The 23,648-nt window shown below is 42.2% G+C and overlaps 1 protein-coding gene across 6 annotated transcripts in view; it reads left to right on the top strand.

Annotated features, from left to right (window-relative positions):
* Nucleotides 1-23,648, top strand: part of RGS20 (regulator of G protein signaling 20) — a 52,580-nt gene that overhangs the window by 16,554 nt on the left and 12,378 nt on the right. For all 6 annotated transcript variants that reach the window (XM_044245599.1, XM_044245603.1, XM_044245598.1 and 3 more), the window contains exon 2: nucleotides 18,796-18,944. In XM_044245599.1, the coding sequence (XP_044101534.1) occupies nucleotides 18,799-18,944 (146 nt within the window). In that variant the 5' untranslated portion in view covers nucleotides 18,796-18,798. The remainder of the gene's footprint in view (nucleotides 1-18,795; nucleotides 18,945-23,648) is intronic.

Below are 23,648 nucleotides of genomic sequence, written 5' to 3'. Positions count from 1 at the left end.
CCCCAGGAATTATTCTACATCATAGATTTATTTACGTTTTCCTCATGATGCTGAACGTGTTCCTCTACTTCCTAAATTTCTGCAACCTAGATGTTATATCCAAAGGCTGGAAGAGGCTTAGGTTCTGTGACTTGACCAGACCACTTCCTGGGTGGTGCTTGAACTGCCTACTGCATTGCAGCAGAAAGGCACCGTATCTGTTCCACCAGCCCCTTTTAGTTATACCAAGAACATTATTTCCTAAGGGCCTTTCAAAAGCTTGGTAGGTCAGTTCAACATTGACAGAGTGGCTACCAGGCTACTCTGGGCATATGCAGCAAGGGTAACAGGAGACTCTGCCCAAAGATCTTGGCAGTGTGTGCTCCAGGCCAGCTCTTTGATGAAGTCTTATCCCTCAGTGAGGCTGGAATGCTTCCTTGATTTGCAGCCCTTCACTACCCACCTACCCCCACTTTCTCCACCCCCCCACCCTCCCCACCCCCACCCTTACACAGCCTCTTCCGAGCTGCAGTTTCCCTGGCTGGCCTTGAGCAAGGATGATGGTGATTATATTGCCTTTCCCCCTCCACATTGTTAATTTGGAGAACTCTCTGGGTTGAGGAAATGGTGTTACCTCCAGAAATGCATCTGAGGATATCAGAGGTTTCCAGACCCTTGTCCTGGTATAGAAAGGAATTCAGAGTGTACCTCCGAGTAGGGGGCCAATTAGGAGAGCAAAGAGGGCTTTTATCCCTTTTCTTGCTAGGAGGGTATATTCCTTGTATCACCTCAGAACCAAAGAAGAAACTGGCTTCACTCTGAAGTTGCATCCTGACTTTAGACAGTTTCGTAAGTGTGAGTTTATAGAGGATTTAAATTCACATCAAATTTCAGTTCACACCCCTAGGGCTATATTGAAGCATGCATAATACATAATACCCTCTGGGCTTTAGATGTATTTAGATTTCAAAACCGGGGAAAGAGATGAAATATGCAGATTGAACACAGTGAGGGCCAATGTGGGATTAACTGCACTTACTCACTATCCTCTCTATCAAATAAAATTTGAAATGTAATGAGTTAAGCTTTACTCATGTCTGTTTCTCCACATGCACTTTGAGAACCATGTCTCCACAGCTGCATGTAGGAAAGACTATAAACATGATCATTCTCTGGGCCGAAGAGCACTTCTTGTGCTTTTAACCAGGGAAAGAGCTTGCATTCTGGATCTTTGTACCAACCAACTCCCATATACAAGAGTGTACTGAAATGCTATATAAGGAGATTGGCATGTTCATCTGAATTTCCCACTATAACATGATGTTTGTGTAAGTATTTGCTTTTTTTTTTTAAGATTTTATTTACTTATTTGGGAGAAAGAGAGGGAGAGAATGCAACCAGGGGCCCAGGCAGAGAGAGAAGCAGAATCCCTGCTGAGCAGGAAGTCTGACTTGAGACTCAATTCCAGGATCCAGGAATCATGACCTGAGCTGAAGGCAAATGCCTAATGGACTGAGCCACCCAGGTGCCCCGGGAAAGTATTTTCATGACACTTCCTTTTTCAGATATAGACTTGAAAATCTGTCTAAATATGAGATGTTATACACAGTTCTGGGCCATGATGTAGAGTTTCCTTCGGGAGTCTGGTGGCTTGTCCACGCTCCGACTACAACCCCAGTGCTGGATCATGCACCCACAGCCCTCTCCCCCTCGCTACTTGCAACTCTGTGTTACTTGTGTGTCGCTGCTCCTCCCTGCCACGTGTTGTCTCCGTACTCTTCTTCCCTGCGTTTCTTTCTTTCCTTGCCCTGATGTGTCTCAGCTCTAAGTCCTGGAATTCCTTTGTCATAGCTAACAAAAGTAACAATGCCTGATTAAATACCATGCCCAGTGAACGTGAAGTTTACAAAACAGCAAGTAGAAATGACTCAGCCACCAGAAGCCCAGCACAGGCAAATGACTTATGGAGGGTCACCACGTTAGAGCCAGAACAGAACTTGCGGCCAGCGTCCCCGCTCTTCTGGACTCATGCAGCTCAACATGCTGCCTTTAAAGTAAATTGAAAAATGGCATCTAAAAAAAATTGTTTTAATTGTAATTGATAACCACGTTACATGTGTTTCAGGAGACAGTCTGTATAAAGTAACAGCATTTTAATAATATTATATTGGGAGATAATTTACAACACCATACAATTCACACATTTAAAGTGTACAGTTCAGTGGATTTTTTTACTCTATTCAGGGTGTGTAGCCATCACCATAATCTATAATCACCATAATTATAACTAATTATAATTAAACTTGCAATAATAATGGCATTAGAGTAGCACTTAACTAGTCTTCAGAGACCTCTCATGTACATTCTCTCATTTATGATTTTGAGCCAGTCTTCAGATGGCTGATATCCAGATGAAGAGGTGAAGGCTTATGAGGATGAAATTGTTTGGTCCAGACCGCACAAGTGGCAAAGGTCAGAGTAGCAGTAGACCCTCTGACTTGATGCCCCATGATCTCTTCCCGTCATGGTGCAGATCACTATACACCACTGTAGAAATTCTGGATCAATTGCCCGTTTTTTTTATTAATTTATTTTTTTAAGTTTTTTTTTAAATTTATTTGAGAGGGTGGGGGAGAGCACAGAGGGAGAAGCAGGCTCCCCATTGAGCAGGGAGCCCAATGTTGGGATCCCAGGACCCTGGGATCATGACCTGAGCCAAAGGTAGACATTTAATTGACTGAGCCACCCAGGCGCCCATCATTGGTCATTATTTTTCAATGATTATTCTTTAAGTGCCAGCCCAAGACTTATAGGACTTCTCCAAATAAACCTGGTATTCCCACTTGGCTTCTGATCCTGGACACTACAGGGATGCATACCTCCACGATCTGGCTTCATCGGATGCCCCTCAGCCTCCTGCCCACCATGCTCTCTGAAAATCAGTCTACCAGCAGAATGCCCCAGGTTTTCACAAATGTCTCAACATCCCTTCCCTTCCTTCTCTCACTGAAATCTGGCTACTCTCAGAAGATAGTGCTTACCCCCACGGCCCTGGTAATTGCAGGCATTTTTCCACTGAAATTCTACCACTTACTTCCATTCTTAGAAGTTAAGTGGGTGTCTCTATGGCCACTTCGAAAACATTCTTCCCTCAAATACCCTACTCTTAAGTTCCGAGATGGGCTACAACATGGATGAACCCTGAAGATGAAATGCTGGGTGAAGTAAGTCAGATGTGAAACGATAAATAATGTGTGGTCCCACTTATTCCAGGTACCTAGACGACTCATATTTTTAGAGACAGAAAATAGAATGGCGGTTGTCAGGGGCTGAGAGAGGTGGGGATGGGAAGTTCGTGTTTCATGAATTCAGAGATTGGAGATGAAAACGTTCTGCAGACAGATGGTGGTGATGGTTGGACAGCAGTGTGTGTGTGCTTAACGCCACTGAACTGTACACTTAAAAATGGTTAACATTATAAATTTTGTTATGTAAATTTACCACAACTAAAAAAAAATACTTCTTTTGAAGGCTTGTCCTTAGAGTGAACCTCAGCTTTTGCCCCTTTCCGTCATCTGCTCACTCTCTGGCCCCTGCCCTCAGGTAGAAAACTCTACAACGTGGGCGTCATTTTTCTCTTCAGTGCTGGCCCTGTCTTCATTCCTGATTTCTTCAACATTCCTGTAAATGACCTGTGGTACCCTCTGGTCTCTCAGATTTCTGAAATTTCTTGATTTCTCACTTCCAGAAGACTTTTCCCCTCCCACATCTCAGCCCTCACTTATGTGATCATCTGTAGGGTCAGCCATGACCAACTGCACCAACATGGAAACCTCGTCCTGAAACCCATACCTGTGACCCTCCCCCCACATTACCTCATTCTGGTGCTCTCCTCCATAAATTCTCTGGTCTCTGAGGCCTCTAGCCCATTCTCATCTCCCTGACTCACGTGTCCTCAGCACCCTCCATCCCTTCATCATTCACGGCCCTTCCTGCATGTTCCGGGGATGGGCCAGTATCATTCGTATTTGCAGTTCCTTCTTGGAAGCACTGCCACCCCACCAGCATCCATGTGTACCCACCGCTACATCATTGGTCTCACTTTAGGTGTCCCATCCTCAGAGACCTTCCCTGCCCACAACCCCTTATCATGCAATAGGGTATTGACCATTTTAGCATCTCACCAATATTTTGTCATGGTTTTGTGTTTCTCTACCTAGAACATAAGCCCTTGGCAGAGAGAGTCAGGCTCCCCCCACAGGACACCCGTCTGCAACACAGACTATTTCAGGTGGAGGTCAATAAATGTGTGACCAGTTCAGCAGGAAAATCCTTTGAAAACAAACAATGTGGTCATATTTTTAACCTTTTACCCTTGGTTTTTAATCAGGTCATTCTTTTTTTTTTTTTTAGATGTTATTTATTTGAGAGAGTATGAGCAGGGTGGGGGCGGCGGGAGAGGGAGATGGAGAAGCCGACTCCCCGCTGAGCAGGGCCTCGATCCCAGATCACGACCTGAGCAGTTGCTTAACTCACTGAGCCACCCACGTGCCCTTTATCAGGTCAGTCTTTGCCTGATCCTCCTGCTACATCATCAAAGACTTCGCAGATTTTCCACATTTGAGAAGCTGTGAAACAAAAGCTTCCAGGAAGAATGTGAAGCCCATATCCCTGCTACCATTTCTCAAAGTGTCTTGTTGACAATATCCAACAATACTGGAACATACAAAAATCCTTCACGAGGCCATGATCATGCTTATTGGGCTCTAGATTGATGCCAAGAACTTCGAAGGATGATTTCTGTATGAAAGGGACACTCATGTCAATCACCATTACACATTTATTATGTTCTGTTAGCCACCGTATTGTATGTCATTAATTTTTTTAATTTATTTTTTATTTATTTTCAGCATAACAGTATTCATTATTTTTGCACCACACCCAGTGCTCCATGCAAGCCGTGCCCTCTCTAATACCCACCACCTGGTTCCCCCAACCTCCCACCCCCCCCACCACTTACAACCCCTCAGATTGTTTTTCAGAGTCCATAGTCTCTCATGGTTCACCTCCCCTTCCAATTTCCCCCAACTCCCTTCTCCTAACTCCCCATGTCCACCAGTATGTCATTAATTTTTGATGTAGTGTTCCATGATTTGTTAGTTGTGTATAACACCGGTGCTATTACACATTTTTAAAAGTTCCTCCTTCATAATGCTTTCTGGCCCTTTGACATACGGGTCAAAAACACTGAAAGCACAAGGCAAACATCTCGTGGTAAGAGTAAACCAAAAAGGAACACTTCAAGTGGAGAGAGGAGGCGAGCCAGCATGTGGAGTCTGGTGTGCAGGCTGTTCGCGCTGGCAAGACTTCCCAGGCGCATCGCTCCCCGGCCTCATGTTCCCTGGGAGGCTCATGAAGTCAGACGCCCTGGCAGGTGACAGACATCCGGATAATTATAAACCTCTGCTCCTCCCGTCTTCCCTTACCATGTCTTCTAGCCTGCCTTGTTCGCATTTTAGCATTAAGACCCTGCCGTACAAACAGAGAAGTGCACATACGTTTTCACCACCTCAACACACCCCTGTAACCTGCACCTACATTGCGGCGGCAGCACATTATGGGTTCCCAGAAACCTCCTCACCAAGCGGAAGCACTATTCAGACTCCTCGCCGCGGACAGCCGTTTTGCCGGGGCTTGTATTTTTCTCTTAAGGGAATCATGCAGTGCCTGGTCTGTTTCACCTGGCTTCTCTTACTCGGTGTTGGTGCGATTCATCCACATGTCCAGGTAACTACAGATCGATCATTGCTGAGTCATAGCTTGTTGTATGAATATACCACAATTGACGCATTCTGCTGTTGACATTTGAGTAGTTTTAGGCGATTACCTGTTACTACATAATCCAAGAATATCCGAGTGTGTGCTCTTGGCGCAGCCTTACTGGGGAGTGGATCCCAGGAGCTGCAGTGGCTGGGTCAGAGGTGTGCACATGGTCGGCTTTCACGGATTATGAGAGTGTCCAAAGGGTTGTATCAGTGTGCACTCCCATCAGCAATGTAGGTTTTTCCATAGGATCACCATTCTTGGCATTTTCTTCATTATTTTACCTCTTCTGGGGTGTGTGTGTGTGTGTGCTTTTCCCTGTTTTAGTAGTTGGCTAAATCTGCATGGTATCCTTAGACTGATTTTAGGTTATGGATTGCTATGAAAATGAAGAAAAAGCAGGGCACCTGGGTGGCTCAGTGGGTTAAGCCCTCTGCCTTCGTCTCAGGTCATGATCTCGGGGTCCTGGGATCGAGTCCCGTATCTGGCTCTCTGCTCAACGTGGAGCCTGCTTCTCCTTCTCTCTCTGCCTGCCTCTCTGCCTACTTACGATCTCAGTCAAATAAATAAATAAATCTTTTAAAATTTTTAAGAAAAAGCTGAACTTATAATTTTTAAAATAAGATGTATTTATTTTAGAGAGTGTGCGAGGGAGAGGAGCAGAGAGGGAAAGAGAGAGAAACTTAAGCAGACTCTGCACTGAGTGTGGAGCCGGATGTGGGGCTCAATCCTACAACACCGAGATCATGACCTGAGCCTAAACCAAGAGTTGGGCATTTAATCAACTGTGCCACCCAAGCGCCCCAAAAAAGCTAAACTTTAGATGTAAAAACAAAAATGACTGATTTTTATATTTTTGACAGGGGGTCAGATGGAATCCATTCATACACTGGCAACTTATTTCCTCTGTGAAATAAGGCAGCTTAATTTATTATGTGAAAATGGGCAGCTTAATTTATTAAGCCATTGTGTTATCATTATATATAAAATATATGTAAGTGTGCATAGAGATGTGTATATGTACACGTATAAATATATGTGTATTATTTCTAGTCCTCCTGTATGTTAGGCACTGCTACCCTGCCATCATGAAAAAAAAAATCACTGTATTGATGTTTTGATGTATGTTTCTTTTTAAGATATTTTGGATATGGTAAACAAATGAGATGTCCAACAATTGTCATAGGAAAGGAAATATCAGTTTAGAAAAATGTGTCAAATTTGACTAACATAGAATGCTAGTTACATAGTCCTAGAATTAATATTAACCTTTTCTTGACTACATCTGCTCTCCACCTAGCCATCTTCCACAGCAGTTAGGTCCCTGAGAGATAGCACATAAGAAACTATGAGGAGCAGACCACATTCCTGCCCAATTTCTGGCCGTAGTCATTGTCAGGTCTCTAACCCTCCTGACCTAGCACTGTCCATGCTTCTCTCGTTGCTCTTCAGAGAATAAGTCAAAGCAGCATCAGAAAACCTGTTGTTCTCCTTTTTTAGGAAGGCGCAGATGGGGCAGAGAGGCAGAAGGAGAGGGAGAAAGAAAGAATCTCAAGCAGGCTCCATGCCCAGTGTGGAGCCAATGCAGGGCTCAATCTCATAACCTTGAGATGATGACCTGAGCCAAAATCAAGAGTCAGATGCTTAACCAACTTAACCAGCCAGGCCCCGTTCTTTTTTCTTTTTAAGTAATCTCTATGCCCAATGTGGGGCTTGAACTCAACCCAAAGATCAAGAGTTACATGTTCTTCCAACTGAGCCAGCCAGGCACCCCCAATAACTTGTGTTTCTTCGGTTCCCCAGTCTTACCTTCATCCAAAATGAAAATGTATCTCCCAAGAAAAAGCGTACTTCTCCCAAAGGCAACTGCTTCCCTACCAAGTAACACCTAAAATGCTGCCTTAGAAGGAAGAGTAAAAAAGAAAGACCACAGAGGAAGTGCAATGATAACTCTCTCATACCTCCTTCCAGAATGCTACCCCTTTTCCAATTATCTAAAGCCAGAATAGAGGCAGAATGATTGATGTGGAGACTTTCTTCATGATCCAATGTCAGATATGTTAACTAGGACCTAGGCATGTGGAGAAAGAAAGGGGGATGGACACAAAAAAATCTTGGGGGGAGACTTCATTTGGCTTTGCCACCAGATGGAAGTGGGAGGAGTGGAGGGTGGCGTCAAGCTTTCTTCATCAGGGTAGACTGCAACTCTGCTTACCAAGACAGGAAGAAGGAGAGAATGGGTAGGTTTGTCCATGGAAATAAGTTTGAATTTGGACTTTAATTTTTCCATGTTGCAAATATGTTGTCCTGTGTTTTTTGTGTGTGTGTGTGTGGTTTTTTTTCTGTAATTTGCAGTGATTTACTCATACATTCTTGGAAGAGAGCCTATTCCTTGCTGAGAAGCACTAAAAAAGCTGGCAGAAATTCTCGTGCAAACCGTTAATGATTGCCTGACACATTCCTTCATGATCTGGAGATTTCCTAAAGCAGCCCCACAGACAAAGTTTGTAATACATATTTAGTACTTTCCAAGGTGCCCTGAGCTACTTTATTACTGGGAATACATCTATCTCCAGTCTCCTTGAGAAATTCCCCCTGGTTTCTGGGATAAGGAAAGCCTAGATAAAGATTTCAGTCAGTACTTGCAAAATGCTCCTTAATTGTTGACTGATATTAAAAAAGCACAAGTTAAAATATGGATAATTGATTAATTTCCTTCAGATCATACTATTTTTATTATTTCCCAAAGGCAATCATAAAAGTTGAGTCACACAATACATCCATTTAATAATAGCAGAAAAGAAGAGAAAGATGTTACTATTATGGTCTTAAACTTGGTGGCTGCTATTTAAACAGCAGAGTAAAGATTTCCATTCACAGGCACTGCGAAAACAGATGGTAACATACTTACATATTTTTTTAAGAGGTGAGGAAATGTGTAAACATCCATTTGGAAGTAATTACAATTCTAAAATGCCTATTGTTATTAGTATGCTTTCAGTTGACTTCCCCTCCTAGAACAATGAACCAGCTTTTTCTAAAAATAACCCCCAAATTATTCAGACAATAAAAGCAAAGACAAATTTTTGAAAACTCCTAGTTTTGCACAGAGGAAGAGCTAAGGTCTTCCGCCACCCCACGAGCTCCTAAAAACTGTTAGCTCTCTGTGTCATAGAAGTAGAAGATACAGCTCTGATTAGAGTTCTGGTCCATTTGACTATGTAGAAGTCAGTGCAAGTAACTTCCAGCTTTTATTAATATTTCATGAGCTGGAGTGAGTTGGACTTCTTTCTGGTGATGACTGTGGCACAGGGTAATGTGCCTACATTCCCTAAAATTTGAAATTGGTTTATTTCAGGATCCAGCTAAACAAAATGGAAACATCACTGCTGACCTGGGTTCAGCTTATTTCCTGGCAGCTAAAAATAATAGGTGGAAGTCTTAGGCAGACAGTGGGCGTGGCTGTGACTTAATAAGCCTCAGGTGATCTGGGGTCAAGGCTTGGACTCTATGAGTCAGAGAAAGCCACCTTCACCTCTTGGTGTTTTCAGACGATGTAGCTAAACCCAGGAAGCTCAGGAGTGAATGAATGGGCCCGGCTGATTTCAGTTGGTCTGTTTTTCAACCGTCATGGTGTAGATTCTCGAATGAAGGAGACTTCCCGTGGGTTAACCACCCTCAAAGCCAAGCACTCTCAGAAGCAACTCCCTTGAGATTCTGAAAGCCCAGTGCTGATCACACCTGATATGCACCTCCCTACAACCTGTGTAAGGACTTTGAACAATCCCTTTCCCCAGCCTGTTCACTTGAATTCTTCCAGTTTCTCAGAAGTCAGGTGCCCTCTGAGAGAAACCCGGATCCTAGGTTCCTCCACTGCCCCTGCCCGTCCCCGCAGGTGAGCACCCAACTCCAAGAACAAACGCTGCATCTCCTGCAGAAGGCTCACACGTGGCTGCCTGCCACGTGGCCGTTGTGGACACCTTGGGTGTGCTTGCCCTGTGGCAGTGTCGGGGTGCAGAATACAGACCTAAAGGTGGCATCTGTGAAAACTCATCATGCATCCAGGGCAAAATAATATTAGAAAAAGCTGTTCCAGGGTGGGGAAACTTAAAAGACAGAAAGACCAAAAGCAGGGTCAGATTAGGAGCAAATTCTGCTAACTACTCAGCATTGTTACTGCAGAACAAGGAAAGAGAGTGTCTCTTGAGGCGGCAGCACAGAGAATATTCCTGGAGTTATCACCGCCATTCTTTTTTTTTTTTTTTTTAAATTTATTTTCAGCATAACAGTATTCATTATTTTTGCACCACACTCAGTGCTCCATGCAATCCATGCCCTAATACCCACCACCTGGTTCCCCCAACCTCCCCCACTCCCCCACCCCCCACCTCTTCACACACCTCAGATTGCTTTTCAGAGTCCATAGTCTCTCATGGTTCACCTCCCTTTATTCTTTTGATGCAGCTCAGCGCGCCTGGCAGTGGCAGCTCAGCAAGCAGTGTGGATAGATGAACAGAAGTGGCTCCCGAGGAAGGGAGTTTTTTTTCCTAGTACAGATCTGATCATTTGAAGAGGCTGAAAAAAATTTTCTGGGGGGGAGACCAATAGAAGGCATGACGGGAAAAAATATCATTCACGTGCACCACATAGTGCATGAGGAAGTCTCACCCTCAGGGTCTTGCACTCATTTGTAGTAAACCTAGTAGAGCTGATGTATTTGGAATTACTAAAGCTATCATATACCAGAGATAGTTCTCCACCTGCACCTCCCACCCCATTTGGACTTCATTTGTAACTCCTTCAATGTGAAGACAGGAAGGGCAAAACTCAAATCTGTTACTTCTGCAACTGGTAAATAAGGTGGGAGGTGGGGGAGGGGGGATGATTGAGCTCATGGGTGGTGAGGAGGCAAGGCGTTCTATGGTCTGTGCCCACCGCATTCCCACTCTTCTTTATCTAAGATGAGGGTATGGCATAACAATTCCTCACACTCATAAATCACCTTTCTTGTGAAACACATGATGTTTTCAACGTGCTGACAGCCTGCTTATCTGTATTACAATTTAGAGTCTTTCCAAAATATGTAAAGAATCGGAGAGACCCCATTTGGTCTGGGAGGTAATGATTCCACTGTGAAGCAAGTGACCAGGCTAATGGGTTCTTGATCCCAATGACATTATGATCCCAGAAAATGACTGGAAAATTCTAGAAGTGGCTACACACTGTATGATTTCCTTTATATGCCATTCTGGAAAACATAATACTAAAGGTAAGCAAAGCTATATCCTTACTCCCAAATCTCAATATATTCAAAAGTGGAAAAGTCATAGAGGCCACATTTTCTAATCAATACAAAAAAACATATATATATATATGTGTGTGTGTGTGTGTGTGTGTGTGTGTATCCCAGTGGCAGGTTAGTCAAGAAACTAAAACCTTGTTTCTGAAAAACCTTGGATAAAAAGAAATCTGAACTTAAATTTGATCTGAGTTCTTTGGATTAAACAGTAATGCCACATTCAAAACTCATAGTTAAGATCAAAGCAGTAATTGGATAAAAATGTGTAGCCCAAAATGCATTAATTAGAAAACAGTAATGATGGAAAATAAATGAACCAAGAACTTAGTGCCAGAAGTGAGGAGAAAACTAACAAAAGCAGTTTTTGAGAAAGATAAAGAGTAATCGAAATGAAAACAGAAATCCATGAAATTTACAGTGATAAAAATAAAAGTTATTTTACCAGCAAAAACAGGTTTATTCAAAAATACCAGAGAATTGTAATTGAGGACAGGCAAGTCACAGCAAAAAATCATGGGCTAGCACAACAAAGGAGAGTAAATGTTATTTAATAAAAAGGAGGAAGCTGGGAAGGGGTTGTTTTGAAAAAATGTCCACTTGAGAAAAGCAAGAGTTCAGGATGATGAGGGTTTCTCATTGGCTGAGTTGCTGGGGTAGTTGATTTCTTGGAGGAGATGCAGTGTGTATCTTTTCCTGTTGTGGCCTGTAATTGACGGTTCTTTCCTGTTGAGGATTTTTCTGTTGAGGTCTGTAATTGGCAGTTCTTCCTGTAATTGACATCAATTGGTAAGGGGTGAGAGCTCCCCCTTCTGGTCTCCTGACTCCTTTTTAGTGAGGCTTCCCTTTATTAATTTTCATACGCTGGCGATCCTCTGTGGAGTACTGCCCAAAGGGGAGATACTTCAAAGGCAATGTGTGTTAAAGAAAAAGGAAGTCAGAGGCTCTGTAGATGGATTTGGGATTTGCTTTCATGGGAAGTTGGCCTCTCTAGTTTCCTTGTATATTGGTTTAACCTTCAGGGTCCTAAACTGTCACCTGATGGTAGGATCATTTTCTAAGAATTGCTCAGAATGGTCTTGAATTTATGCCCTCTAAGATTCTTGGTTCTCCTTCATTGGCATTTTGTCTATAAGTCAATATCCTTGTCTATGATTCTAACAGGAGCTCAGGTCTTGGGCCTTAAGAGAGAAGATTTTTTTCATATGAGACTTGATGTGTCATCATATTCCTAATGCGTAATTCAAAAATGGCTGTTTTCAGAGGTTGGAAACTATAATGAAAATAAATAGCTATTAATGATCATCCAAGCACCAAGTTTAAGTTTACCAGAAAATAAATATTTTTTCTGAGCTAATTATGGTTAGGTTAAATTTTTTTTCTAACAAGATACTCCTTTTGATTCCAAATTACTAAAAGAGTATGATCAAGATTAAGAGTTTGCCCTGGCTTTTACTTGAACTTCGAAAGAATTCTCTTAAATGCCAAGTTCCTAGGAATTGGGAAAAGCCATGTTTGAGTGGGATTATCTTTTGGTTAAGATCTGAATAGTTAATAAATGGCCAACCTATGTTATTCACATTTCCTCAGGCTGTTCTTTAAATGCCATAAATAACAGAATAAAGCATCTGAGGTCACTGACATTGGTTTGCATTCCTGTAACGTCTCCAGCAAAGGCAGCTAGTTACTGGCTCGTTATGCATGTCACATCCCAACAGACATCGAAGTGATACCTAGCAGTCCATGCCCAATACTCACCTCAGAAGGAAAACAATAGCAAAGATAAAGAAGCACCGATTCCATGTTATTTAGGGAGAATTAATGGAATTTAAATGTGTGCAGAGTTCTCCCACAGATATGGTGATGGCAAAGGAAAAAAGATATGCGAAGCTAGTTTGGCTAATCAGACACCAGTGTCTGAAAGGACTAGCTGAGCTGATACATACCAATGGCATATTTTAAAAATCTTTAAAACGTGTGGCATTCATTCCATATATGTTTTTAGGGACGCCTGGGTGGCCCAGTGGGTTAAGCATCTGCCTTCAGCTATGGTCATGATTCTGGGATCGCACCCCACCCTCGGGCTCCTTGCTCAGCAGAGTGTGATTTTCCCCCTCCCTCTGCATCTCCCCCTGCTTGTGCACTCTCTGTCTCTCTCTGACAAATAGATAAATAAAATCTTTATAATACACGTTTTTAGGCCTCATATTAGCTATCTCATTGAAAAATTAAGTCTCTACAAGTATTTGTAACATAAATACTGTACATAATAACATAATGTTATTTTGTAACATTAAATATGTTACTCTCCCATAAGCAATCACACAATTGTCTTTTAAACAAGCAGGCAGTAATTAAAAGCATTACATTCTGACAGTGATGACTATTAATAATGATTTTCAGAAATTTGCAAACTAGATGAAACAGATTTTTTTTTTACAGGAGATGAAAAAATACCATACTGACTCAAGGAAAGGAAGAAAGGAAGAACAGAAATGAAAGAAGGAATTGAAAACATAGTCAACAAGCCACTCTTGAGAGATTTCAGTAATTTTACAGGCAAATTCTATAAATCTTCAGGACTGACAAAAATAATTTCCTAATATAGATAGGGGTGCTTGGGTGTCTGAGTCCGTTGGGCATCTAACTCTTGGTTTCTGCTCAAGTTGTGCTCTAGGTCATGTGATCAAGCCCCACATCAGCTCCACGGAGTCTGTTTCAGATTCTCTCCCTCCTTCTCCCTCTCTGACTACCCCCAACTCTCTCTCCCTCTCTCTTGCAAATATATTAGTTAATTAAATCTTTAATCTTAAAAAAAGATTGATTTTTTAAAAACTCCTTATAAGTTTTATCAAATTTATCTCAGCAGTATAATAAAAGAATAACCATCATTTTTTTAAGATTTTATTTATTTATTTGACAGAGATCACAAGTAGGCAGAGAGGGAAGCAGAGAGAGAAGGAGAAGCAGGCTCCCTGCTGAGCAGAGCCCAACGCTGGGCTGGATCCCAGGATCATGACCTAAGCGGAAGGCAGAGGCTTAAACCACTGAGCCACCCAGGCGCCCCAAGAATAACCATCTTTTAAACTGAGGAAAAGTTTACTTAGTAAGGTAAAGGTGATTCAAAATTAAGAAATTCATTAATTTACTTCATTCATTATTCAAAGAAGAAGATTCATATTCTTAATAGATTCATATTCTCAATAGACTTTTTAACTGATAGAATTCAACATTTTAAAAACTTTAAAGAAGATTTTCAAACATTTCTAAGTGTACAGTGGAAGGGAGCACCTGGGGGTTCAGTCGGTTAAACATCCAACTCCTGATTTTAGCTCAGGTCATGATCTCAGGGCTCCATTCTCTCTCCCTCCCCTCAGCTTGTGCCCTTGCTGTCAAAGAAAAAAAAATTGTAGAGAGGAGGGTATAACAAAGTCCATGCGTTAATGACACAACTTCAACAATTATCAACATTTTGCTAATATTTAATATTCAACTTTTATTAACATTTTTTGCCTTTTCTCGTGCTCTCCTATGCCGCCATGGCTCAGCAGGGCATAAATCATCAAGACTAACTACTCTGTCCACTGAACACTCCAGCACCTAGTAACTGAGTAAAAACCATCTCTATTCATTTAAAAAGCTTGGAAATGAGAGGAGATAGGTTGCTTGTAGATTTTATAGGAATAGCATATATTTCTTGTTTACCCAAAATTTTAAATAATTCAAGATGTCAGTGTTACTGAACCACATGTAAGGTCTCCAAGAAACCATACAAGAAATTCTAATGTTGAACAGAAGAAAAATTAAATAGATTATGAAGCTAAGTTGAAACTCTATAAAGATGAATTGAAACATGGAATACTGAGAAAAGAAAGAAGGAATTTTAAGTGAAAAAAAAAAGTTAACAACCATGTCTAGTCCAAGAAATGCCAAAAGAACATAATCATCAAGCATTATTCAATGTGGAAGAGCAAACTAGAAACATCACAACTGTATACAGTGCTGTAAATTTTTAATACAATCACAGCCACATGCACCTTTCACCTGATAAAAGACTTCTGTGTTCAAAAGAAGACAATGGGGCACCTGGGTGGCTCAGTGGGTTAACGCTGCCTTTGGCTCAGGTCATGATCCCGAAGTCTTGGGATCAAGCCCTGCATCGGGCTCTCTGCTCCATGGGGAGCTTGCTTCCCCCATCCCCCCGCCTGCCTCTCTGCCTACTTGTGATCTCTGTCTGTCAAATAAATAAAATCTAAAAAGAAAAAGGCAATGCCTTTTATATATATATAATTCTTTCAGGAACCATCAGTAAGGTGTAAGGCCAGCAACAGGTGCAAGGATGAGCAAATTGTGTACATCTAGACAATGGAATGCTGCTCAGAAATTTAAAAAAGGGATGAAGGATTGATACACATAACCATCATGAATAATCATGCTGAGTGAAGGAAGCCAAACAAAAAAGATCCCATTTGTATAAAATTCTTAACAAATGCAAATTAATGTACGGTGGGAGAAAGTAGATCAGTGATGGTTGAGAGCCGGCAGGAGCAGGAGAGGGGGGCCTGATGGACGGATTCCCAAGGGGTGTCAGGAAGCTTGCGGTTCATGATGTGCTTATGATTGTAGTAGTAGCTGACAGGTATGCACATGCCAAAGCATACCAAATTATACACTTTAAGCAGTATGTGCAGACTGTATGTTTCTTGCATCTCAACAGAGCTGTTTTCAAAAATGTGTAAGAACAGACTTTGATGTCATTTGCCTTTGATTTCTGAAGGCTGTCTTTAGTCATGAGCAACCCCATGACATTTTCTCAGAGTTTGCTCACTAAATCATTAAGTCTTTCCAGGATTTACAGACATGAGGTGTATACGAGCAAATAAAATATGTTAACTAAAAGGATAAGCGGAGGGGGGAATGACTCCTGGGTGGCTCAGTTCGTTGGGCAGCTGACTCTTGGTTTTGGTCCAGGTCATGATCCCAGTGCCCTGGGGTGGAGCCCTGCATCAGACTCCACGCTGAACTCGGGTCAGCTTGAGGTTCTCTTTCCTGCGCCTTCTGCCCCTCTCCCCACTCACACTTTTCCTCGGCAAAATAAATAAATAATAAGATTAGGAGGCACAGCTTATTCTGTGCTGTGTAACTAACAGAAAAAACATGCTTAGCTCTGTAAAATTATCTTTTCCCAGAAACCTCCAGCACATATTCCACATATGGGCAAAGTGCCATCGAGTCTTCCTATTAAAGTCATGAAGAAGTGAAAGGTACTTAAAAGTACTGTTGCTTTTCGATATTTATGTGGCCAGTGAAATTAGACCAAGAAGAGGAAGGATCTTGGACTTGGAAAAGTACAGAAAGTAAACAGACAGGTGTAACTATTTATAGACTCTATGATCATCCACCTAGAAAACCAAAGAGGATCAGCAGAAGGACTACTAGAATTAATTAAAGAATTCAACAGGGAGGCCAGATACAGTACCCTTAGCCTTCCTATACACTAAAATAACTACTTAAAACCTTGAAGTGGGGAAGTATTTACAACAGCAACAAAAATGAATCTATAAAATACTTAGAAATAAATCTATCAAAAATATGCAAGACCTGTTTGAGGAAAGTCTTTAAAATCTACAGAGAGGCAGGCTCTCGATGAACACATAGTTCACGTACTGATCGGGAAAACCGTGTTGCAAAGATGTTGGAAGAGTAGTCCCTTGAAACCCATTGACGTTACCACGTTACAATCCTTCCTTCTGGGAAGCTGTTGGGATTTTTTTTTTTCCTTTTTAATGAGGCAAGTTGCATCAGTATCTCTTAGAAAATAATTAGCTGGGGTATTTCCTGCTCCCAGCACCTCTGTTTAGAGCCTGTGCTGGCTTGTCCTTGTCCCTCAGTGTCCTGAATGAAGGAAAACCATTGTCAGTCTCTCTCTGCTGCAATGCCACAGATGTCTAGAGGAGCCCCGGGTTTCTACCCCAGGGGCATTAAAAGGGGCTTGTCTCCTCATGGTGCCCATAAAACGTGGCTGTGAGCTGGACAAATGTCTCTGTTTCCACCCTTTGAACAAGTGAGCCACCTCAGTGCAGTCATCCTGGACTGATCGGGCTGGGCACTGTGGTTGGGAGTTGTGAGCGTTGTTCCGGCTGTGGATGAAAGGATGGTAAACACTTGGCTGCATCTCTCTTGCGGCCCTGGAACTACATCCTGGGATAATTAAAAGAGCTACTCCAGAAGAGTCGCCCTGATTTGGCAGGTACTCAAACTGATCTCATTTCTCATAAATAGACCTATAAGTTCAATGTGATCCTACTCAAAATCCCAACGTGGTATTTCTGGACCTTGAAAAGCTGATTGCAAAATTCAGCTGGATGAGAAAACAGACATGAACAGCCAATACCAATTTTTTTAAATTTGTTTAGAGAACTTTGCCTACCCAATATAAACACATATACGAAAACTATGATCATTAAAGCAAAGTCCAGGGACACCTGGGAGGCTCAGTCCATTAACCGTCTGCCTTTGGCTCAGGTCATGATCCCAGGGTCCTGGGACCAAGCCCTGCATCAGCTCCTGGCTCAGCAGGGAGTCTGCTTTTCCTTCCCTGCCTCCCACTCCCCGCACTCATTCTCTCTCTCTCTGACAAATAAATAAAATCTTTTAAAAAAAAAAAAGTCCAATAGACTGTAATAATCAGTAATAGTAGGAAGAGATAAATCTAGTGTTGGAACAGAGGAACACATCCAGAATTTAATCCCAAAATCCCATCTAAGGTTCTTTAGTGTAGCTTTGGTATTTTTTGCTTTTACTTCACCAACATCTGAATGGCAGCATCAAATGGAAAAGTTCACTTGGCAGTTTCTCATTCTTACATTGCTTTTATGCTTCTCTCTTGTGGTCCTCAGGAAAAGGGCAGGTTGAAGGATGTAGACCTTGTTTGCAATGGCTTACTGTCCACTGAAGTAGGCCGGGGCAGGGGCGGGCAGGGGGGTGCTCCTGCAGAAGGCAGGACCAGAGCAGAGCTTTGGTCCCTAGCCCTCCCTTGCTTCCTGGGACTAACGGAGCAAAAACTAAGTAGCAGGTAGGGTCTAGGTGCTTTGCACATATCGCAGTGGGGTATCTTCTTCAAAGTTTCACAGCTTGTTAAGACTTGAACCTGTCAGTAGGGTCTCAGAAGCCAGTGGCCTCCCAGGACTTCCATCCTCCCTCTTGGGATGTTTCCTCTTACAGCCTTGTTAACATGCCTGCCATCTTGGCCTGGCTTCCTCCCATATGCATGCTCTGGTCCACAGTGCTCACACCGTCATGCCTTGTAGGCATCCTTAATTCAGCTCTCACCTGGGACTGCTCTCTGGCAGTTGAGCCCAGAAGGGACATCAAAAGGGACATTTGAGGGCTGCAAAATGCCCTCATCATAGCCATCACCATGATGGCCTCATGTAGGTGATGTCAGTGCTTGAGTCCTCTCCTGACCTGGAACTGCCTTAGAATAGGGACCCCTGCACTTGCCCCTTTATTCACAATGCTTGACAGATGCCAGGCATGAGATGTTGGCTATAGAAATGAATAAGCACCAAATTTTGCCAGAATTCTCAGAAATGATTTGGAGAGAGTCAGAATTATGTCTTCTCTGCGATCCACACAACCGACTCTCTGGCTTTGTGTGGTGGTAACAGGCTCCCCTTTTGCTCGCCCTGTTGCAGCCCATGAGATCTGAGCGGACGGAGATGCGGAAACGGCAGATGCCTGCACCCCAGGAGACCACCGGCTCCATGCCAGACCAGCCCGGAGCAGGGGACCGCGGGTCCAACGCCTGCTGCTTTTGCTGGTGCTGCTGCTGCAGCTGTTCCTGGTAAGGTTGGGGCTTTTCTCAGTCATGTCCTCCTGAGGCAGAGGGCACCCTGGAGTAGTGCCAGCTTGTGATTAACTCAATACGTGTTTTTCATTTTATTTTTTAAAATACTTATTTATTAGAGAAAGAGAGAGCATGAGTAGGAGGGGCAAAGGGAGGAGGAGAGGGAATCTCAAGCAGACTCCATGCTGAGTGTGGAGCCCAGCATGGGACTCGGACTCCCAACCCTGAGTTCATGACATGAGCCGAAACCAAGAGTTGGATGCTGAACTGACTGAGCCACCCAGATGTCGCATGCATGTTTTTTAAATGACTACTGTATGCCTAACACTGATTTGGAATCTGTGAAGTACAACAGCAAATACACACACGCATGCACGCACATGCACATAACACGCACACACACACGGAGGGCTCTGTATTCCAGCCCTCAAGGGACTTCTATTCAAAGCCCTGGCATCATGTTTGTGTGTTAAACAATTAAAGAAGAGTCCACGGCCATTGGCGATCGAATATTAATATTTGGGCAGAAACAATAACTTAGATGGTTAGAAAGGACTGAACTCACTTGGTAATAAAGGCCTACTTGGTAATAAAGGCTTTGTAGAGGACATAGAATTTAAGGTGGGTCTTAAATATTGAAGTAAAGTGGAGGGCGCCTGGATTTTACCTTCAGCTTTGCTTTTATTAGTTTCATGTTTTCATAAAGAGAAATGTCAAAATATATTCTTAACTGAAGAATATAAAATGATAGGGTCACTTACTAGTACAGGAAGATACATAATCTTTGCTTCAAAAGAGAGATACACAACTTGAATGGAAGATATTCTTGACCCTTTGAGTCGCTGTCAAAGGTCTGGAGAAATGTATAGCGTTTACATCGTAAGAACATTAGGTGGCATTTCTGAAATCTTGGCTACAGAAAATGCTTAGCGCCCCCCAAATGTGTGCCTGACTTTAGGCAATTAAGTTATTGTATATTTATGTAGGCTTGACCACAAGTTGGACCAAGACCTCACTCCACAGTAGAGAAGACCACAAAGTGATAGGGCCGCTATCAAGAACAGTGACAGGACTATTAGAATGGGGGTGAGGCAGGTGGAGGCTGACATGAAATGTCCAAGAAAATTTGGTCTCTTGCTTGATTTGTGCTACGGTTAACTTCCAGGAAGTTCCAGTCTGGTGGACGAGACCCAGCAATACAACACTCTGACAACTGATGGAGTCCTGATGGTGGGTGGTTGCCCTGTTCAGAGCAAACCCCAGGCGGCAAGTGGGAATATGAGGGACATGGGGCTGGCAGGAGGCAAGTGGTCTGGCACTCCAGGCAAGGCTTCAGCCCCAAGTAGGAACACAGAGGACTTGGCAGGAAGCCAGAGGAGAACCCTGTGTGGGTACACCTTACACATGCGGGTGTCCAGGATCCACCGTAGACCAGGAGGATATCCACCAGGGGTGACAGGATTTCATTTTGGCCCCTCTTCCAGTCTTTGACTCCACTAATCAGTTTCAGTGAGATGATTAGAGATGATTGTGTGAGAGACGGGCAGAGATATCCTAGTGCTGGGAAGACACCTGCTGACCCAGTCACCCTCCCTTCTCTGCTACCTCAGAGAGACACAAGAGGCTGAGATTGTAGCCTGAACAATGTACGGGACTGATGGTGTGGGCACAGCAGGTGGTGCCATGCTGTTTCCAGAGCAGGCTCCTTCTACTGGCACCAACTGTGGTGACTAAACCCATGGAGCTGTGCTTAGACACCATCGTCCTAGCCAACACTTCTGCAGCACATATTGTGTGTGTACTTAACAGACAACAGAGCAATGGGAAACAATGTTGAATTGTTATATTGTACACTGAAACTAACACAACACTGTTATGTTCATTGGACTTCAATTAAAAGAACACAATAGAACATTATCTTCAAAGAACTGGAGAAAAGTAATGGAAAACTAAGTCAAACTATTAATTCAAGGGCGGGGGTAAAACAAGACATTTTCAGACATCCAAAGGCCAAGAGAGGTAACTGTCTTCAGATCTTCCCTAAAAGAAAGGGTGTACTTGAGGAAGAAAAAAATGAAGTATTAATCTTATTGAGAAAAACTGAAATGTCCTTAAAATTCATGAACAGAGAATGGATAAATATATTGCAGTGTAATTATGCAATGCAATAGTATAAAGCACTTAAATGCATGTGCTGGAGGGGAAAAAAATTGTGGGGTGCCTGGGTGGCTCAGTCAGGCATCCAACTGTTGATTTTGGCTTAGGTCATGATCTCAGTGTTGTGGGATTAAACCCTGCATCAGGCTCCAGGCTCAGTGTGGGAGTCTGCTTGGAATTCTTTCTCCGCTTTCCCTCTGCCCCTTCCTGCCCCTCTCTCTCAAATATATAAACAAATAAATAAAATCTTCAAAAAAAAAAAAAAAGTACACAGCAAACTTTAACTGCTTCAGTGTTTACTCTCCTTGATTTTCTTTTTCTCAGCATGCTTTTGAGACTTATCCGTGTTGATAATACATAATAGAGACAATTTTTAAAAAAGAAAAAGGCAATGTGTTTTCTAAACCCTTGTATTATCTTTCTCGAAATTCTGCTTCATAGCCTTCTGGCATTTCATTTTATCAAAGAAGTCACGCAGGTGCTTGATTTCTTAAAACTAAACTTTTTTTCCTTTCTAGAAGATTGAAGAATTTTTTCCTCTTTGTAGCTCAGAAATTTACCAAAATATACCTAACCATGGGGCTCCTTTTACTGAATGGCTCTTAAACATAGTGAACAACTACTGTGGCTTCCAGCAATGTTTTCTTGGTCTATGTAACAATAACAATACACTCAGGTTAAAAGCTTGACACAAAATATATTTTTCACTTTTTTAAGAACCAAGTATCTCATTGAGAAATATTCCTACTTTTAAAAAATAAGACATGGAAAACATGTCAAAGCTTAAATAAAGATTGCATTGTTTAATTCACAATGTAACTTCCAGTTCTCTTAGAAATCTTGTTTCAAATTCATCCTTTCTTTTTCTCTTTGATTTTTCATACCCATTGTGTATTGATGTTTTCTGCTTACAAAAGAAGCCTAAGAAGTCAAGCAGTATTTATGCTCCTACAGTGAGAACACCCTACAGATGCCTCTCAAGTTTGTTTTTGTTTCAAGAAACCATTATTTACTGAAACTGGCATCATGAAAGCAACAAGTCAGAAGAGTTCTTGCATTTCTAATGACTTTGCATTAACGAAAAACAGCTACGCGTGCACACGCACAATTACTGAAAATCCATAAAGCAAACTTGCTAAAACTAGGCTGAATGACTTTTATAAAATGGTGGAAAGAGTGCAAAGGAAAGATATAATAAAAGGAATAGAAAAGAGTACAGGAACAATAGTCAGATAAAGCAAACTCAAATATCCAATAGTAAAAATCCATTTTGAAATTAATGGGGAACTAAAAGCATTTCTCCTGAAAACACGAGAACAAGGCAAGGATGTCTATGCTCTCCCCTATGGTTTAACATTGCACTAGCTAAGATTGCACTAACATTCGTGCAGCTGGACAAGAGAAAATAACCGTAAGATTCAGAAGAGAAGTGGTAAGACTCTCCCTATCTGCAGAACATATGAGAGGATACCTGGAAATGGAAATCCCAAGGGAACAGTCGCTAAATTAATGCAAATACACAAGAATTCAATATGAATTCTTTGTAAAAAAAAGAATAGTCTTCAGAATATAAAGAACTCTTACAATTCAAAAATAAAAAGACAAACCAGTTTATAAGTAGGCAAAAGAGGGGCACCTGGATGGCTCAGTCAGCTGAGCATCTGACTCTTGATTTGGGCTCAGGTCATGATCTCAGGATTGTGAGATTAAGCCACGAGTTGGGCTCTGTGCTTAGTGGACAGTCTGCTTAAGATCCTATCTCCCTCTGTCCCTGCCCACCCCTGCTCTCTCTCTCTCTCTCTCTCAAATAAATAGATAAATCTTTTTTTTTTTTTTTTAAGACATTTCAGGGCGCCTGGGTGGATCAGTCAGTTAAGCGTCTGCCTTCAGCTCAGGTCATGATCCAGTGTCCTGGGATCAAGCCCCAAGTCACATCAGGCTCCCTGCTCAGTGGGGAGCCTGCTTCTCCCTCTCTTCCCTGCCTGTACTCTCTCTTGATATCTATGTCTCTCTCAAATAAATAAATAAAATACTTTAAAAATTAAAAATTTAAAGACATTTAAATTAAATTTAACTTAATTTTAAAAAAATAGGAGGGCATCTGCATGACTCAGGCAGTTAAGCATCTGCCTTCAGCTGAGGTCATGATCCCAGGGAGCCTGTTTCTCCTTCATTCTGCCTACTGCCCCCTCCCCCCCCCCGCTTATTCTGTCTGTCATATAAACAAATAAAGATGTAGTGAAAAGAAGGGCCATGTACCCCAATGTTTATAGCAGCAATGGCCACGGTCACCAAACTGTGGAAAGAACCAAGATGCCCTTCAATGGACGAATGGATAAGGAAGATGTGGTCCATATACACTATGGAGTATTATGCCTCCATCAGAAAGGACGAATATCCAACTTTTGTAGCAATCTCTGGAAGAGATTATGCTGAGTGAAATAAGTCAAGCAGAGAGAGTCAATTATCATATGGTTTCACTTATTTGTGGAGCATAACAAATAGCATGGAGGAAAAGGGAAGTTAGAGAGGAGAAGGAAGTTG

Source organism: Neovison vison, chromosome 4 (genome assembly GCF_020171115.1).
Source record: "Neovison vison isolate M4711 chromosome 4, ASM_NN_V1, whole genome shotgun sequence".
Classification (NCBI taxonomy): domain Eukaryota; kingdom Metazoa; phylum Chordata; class Mammalia; order Carnivora; family Mustelidae; genus Neogale; species Neogale vison.
The sequence above is the reverse complement of the archived record's forward strand: the minus strand, read 5'-3'. Positions and strand labels throughout refer to the sequence as shown.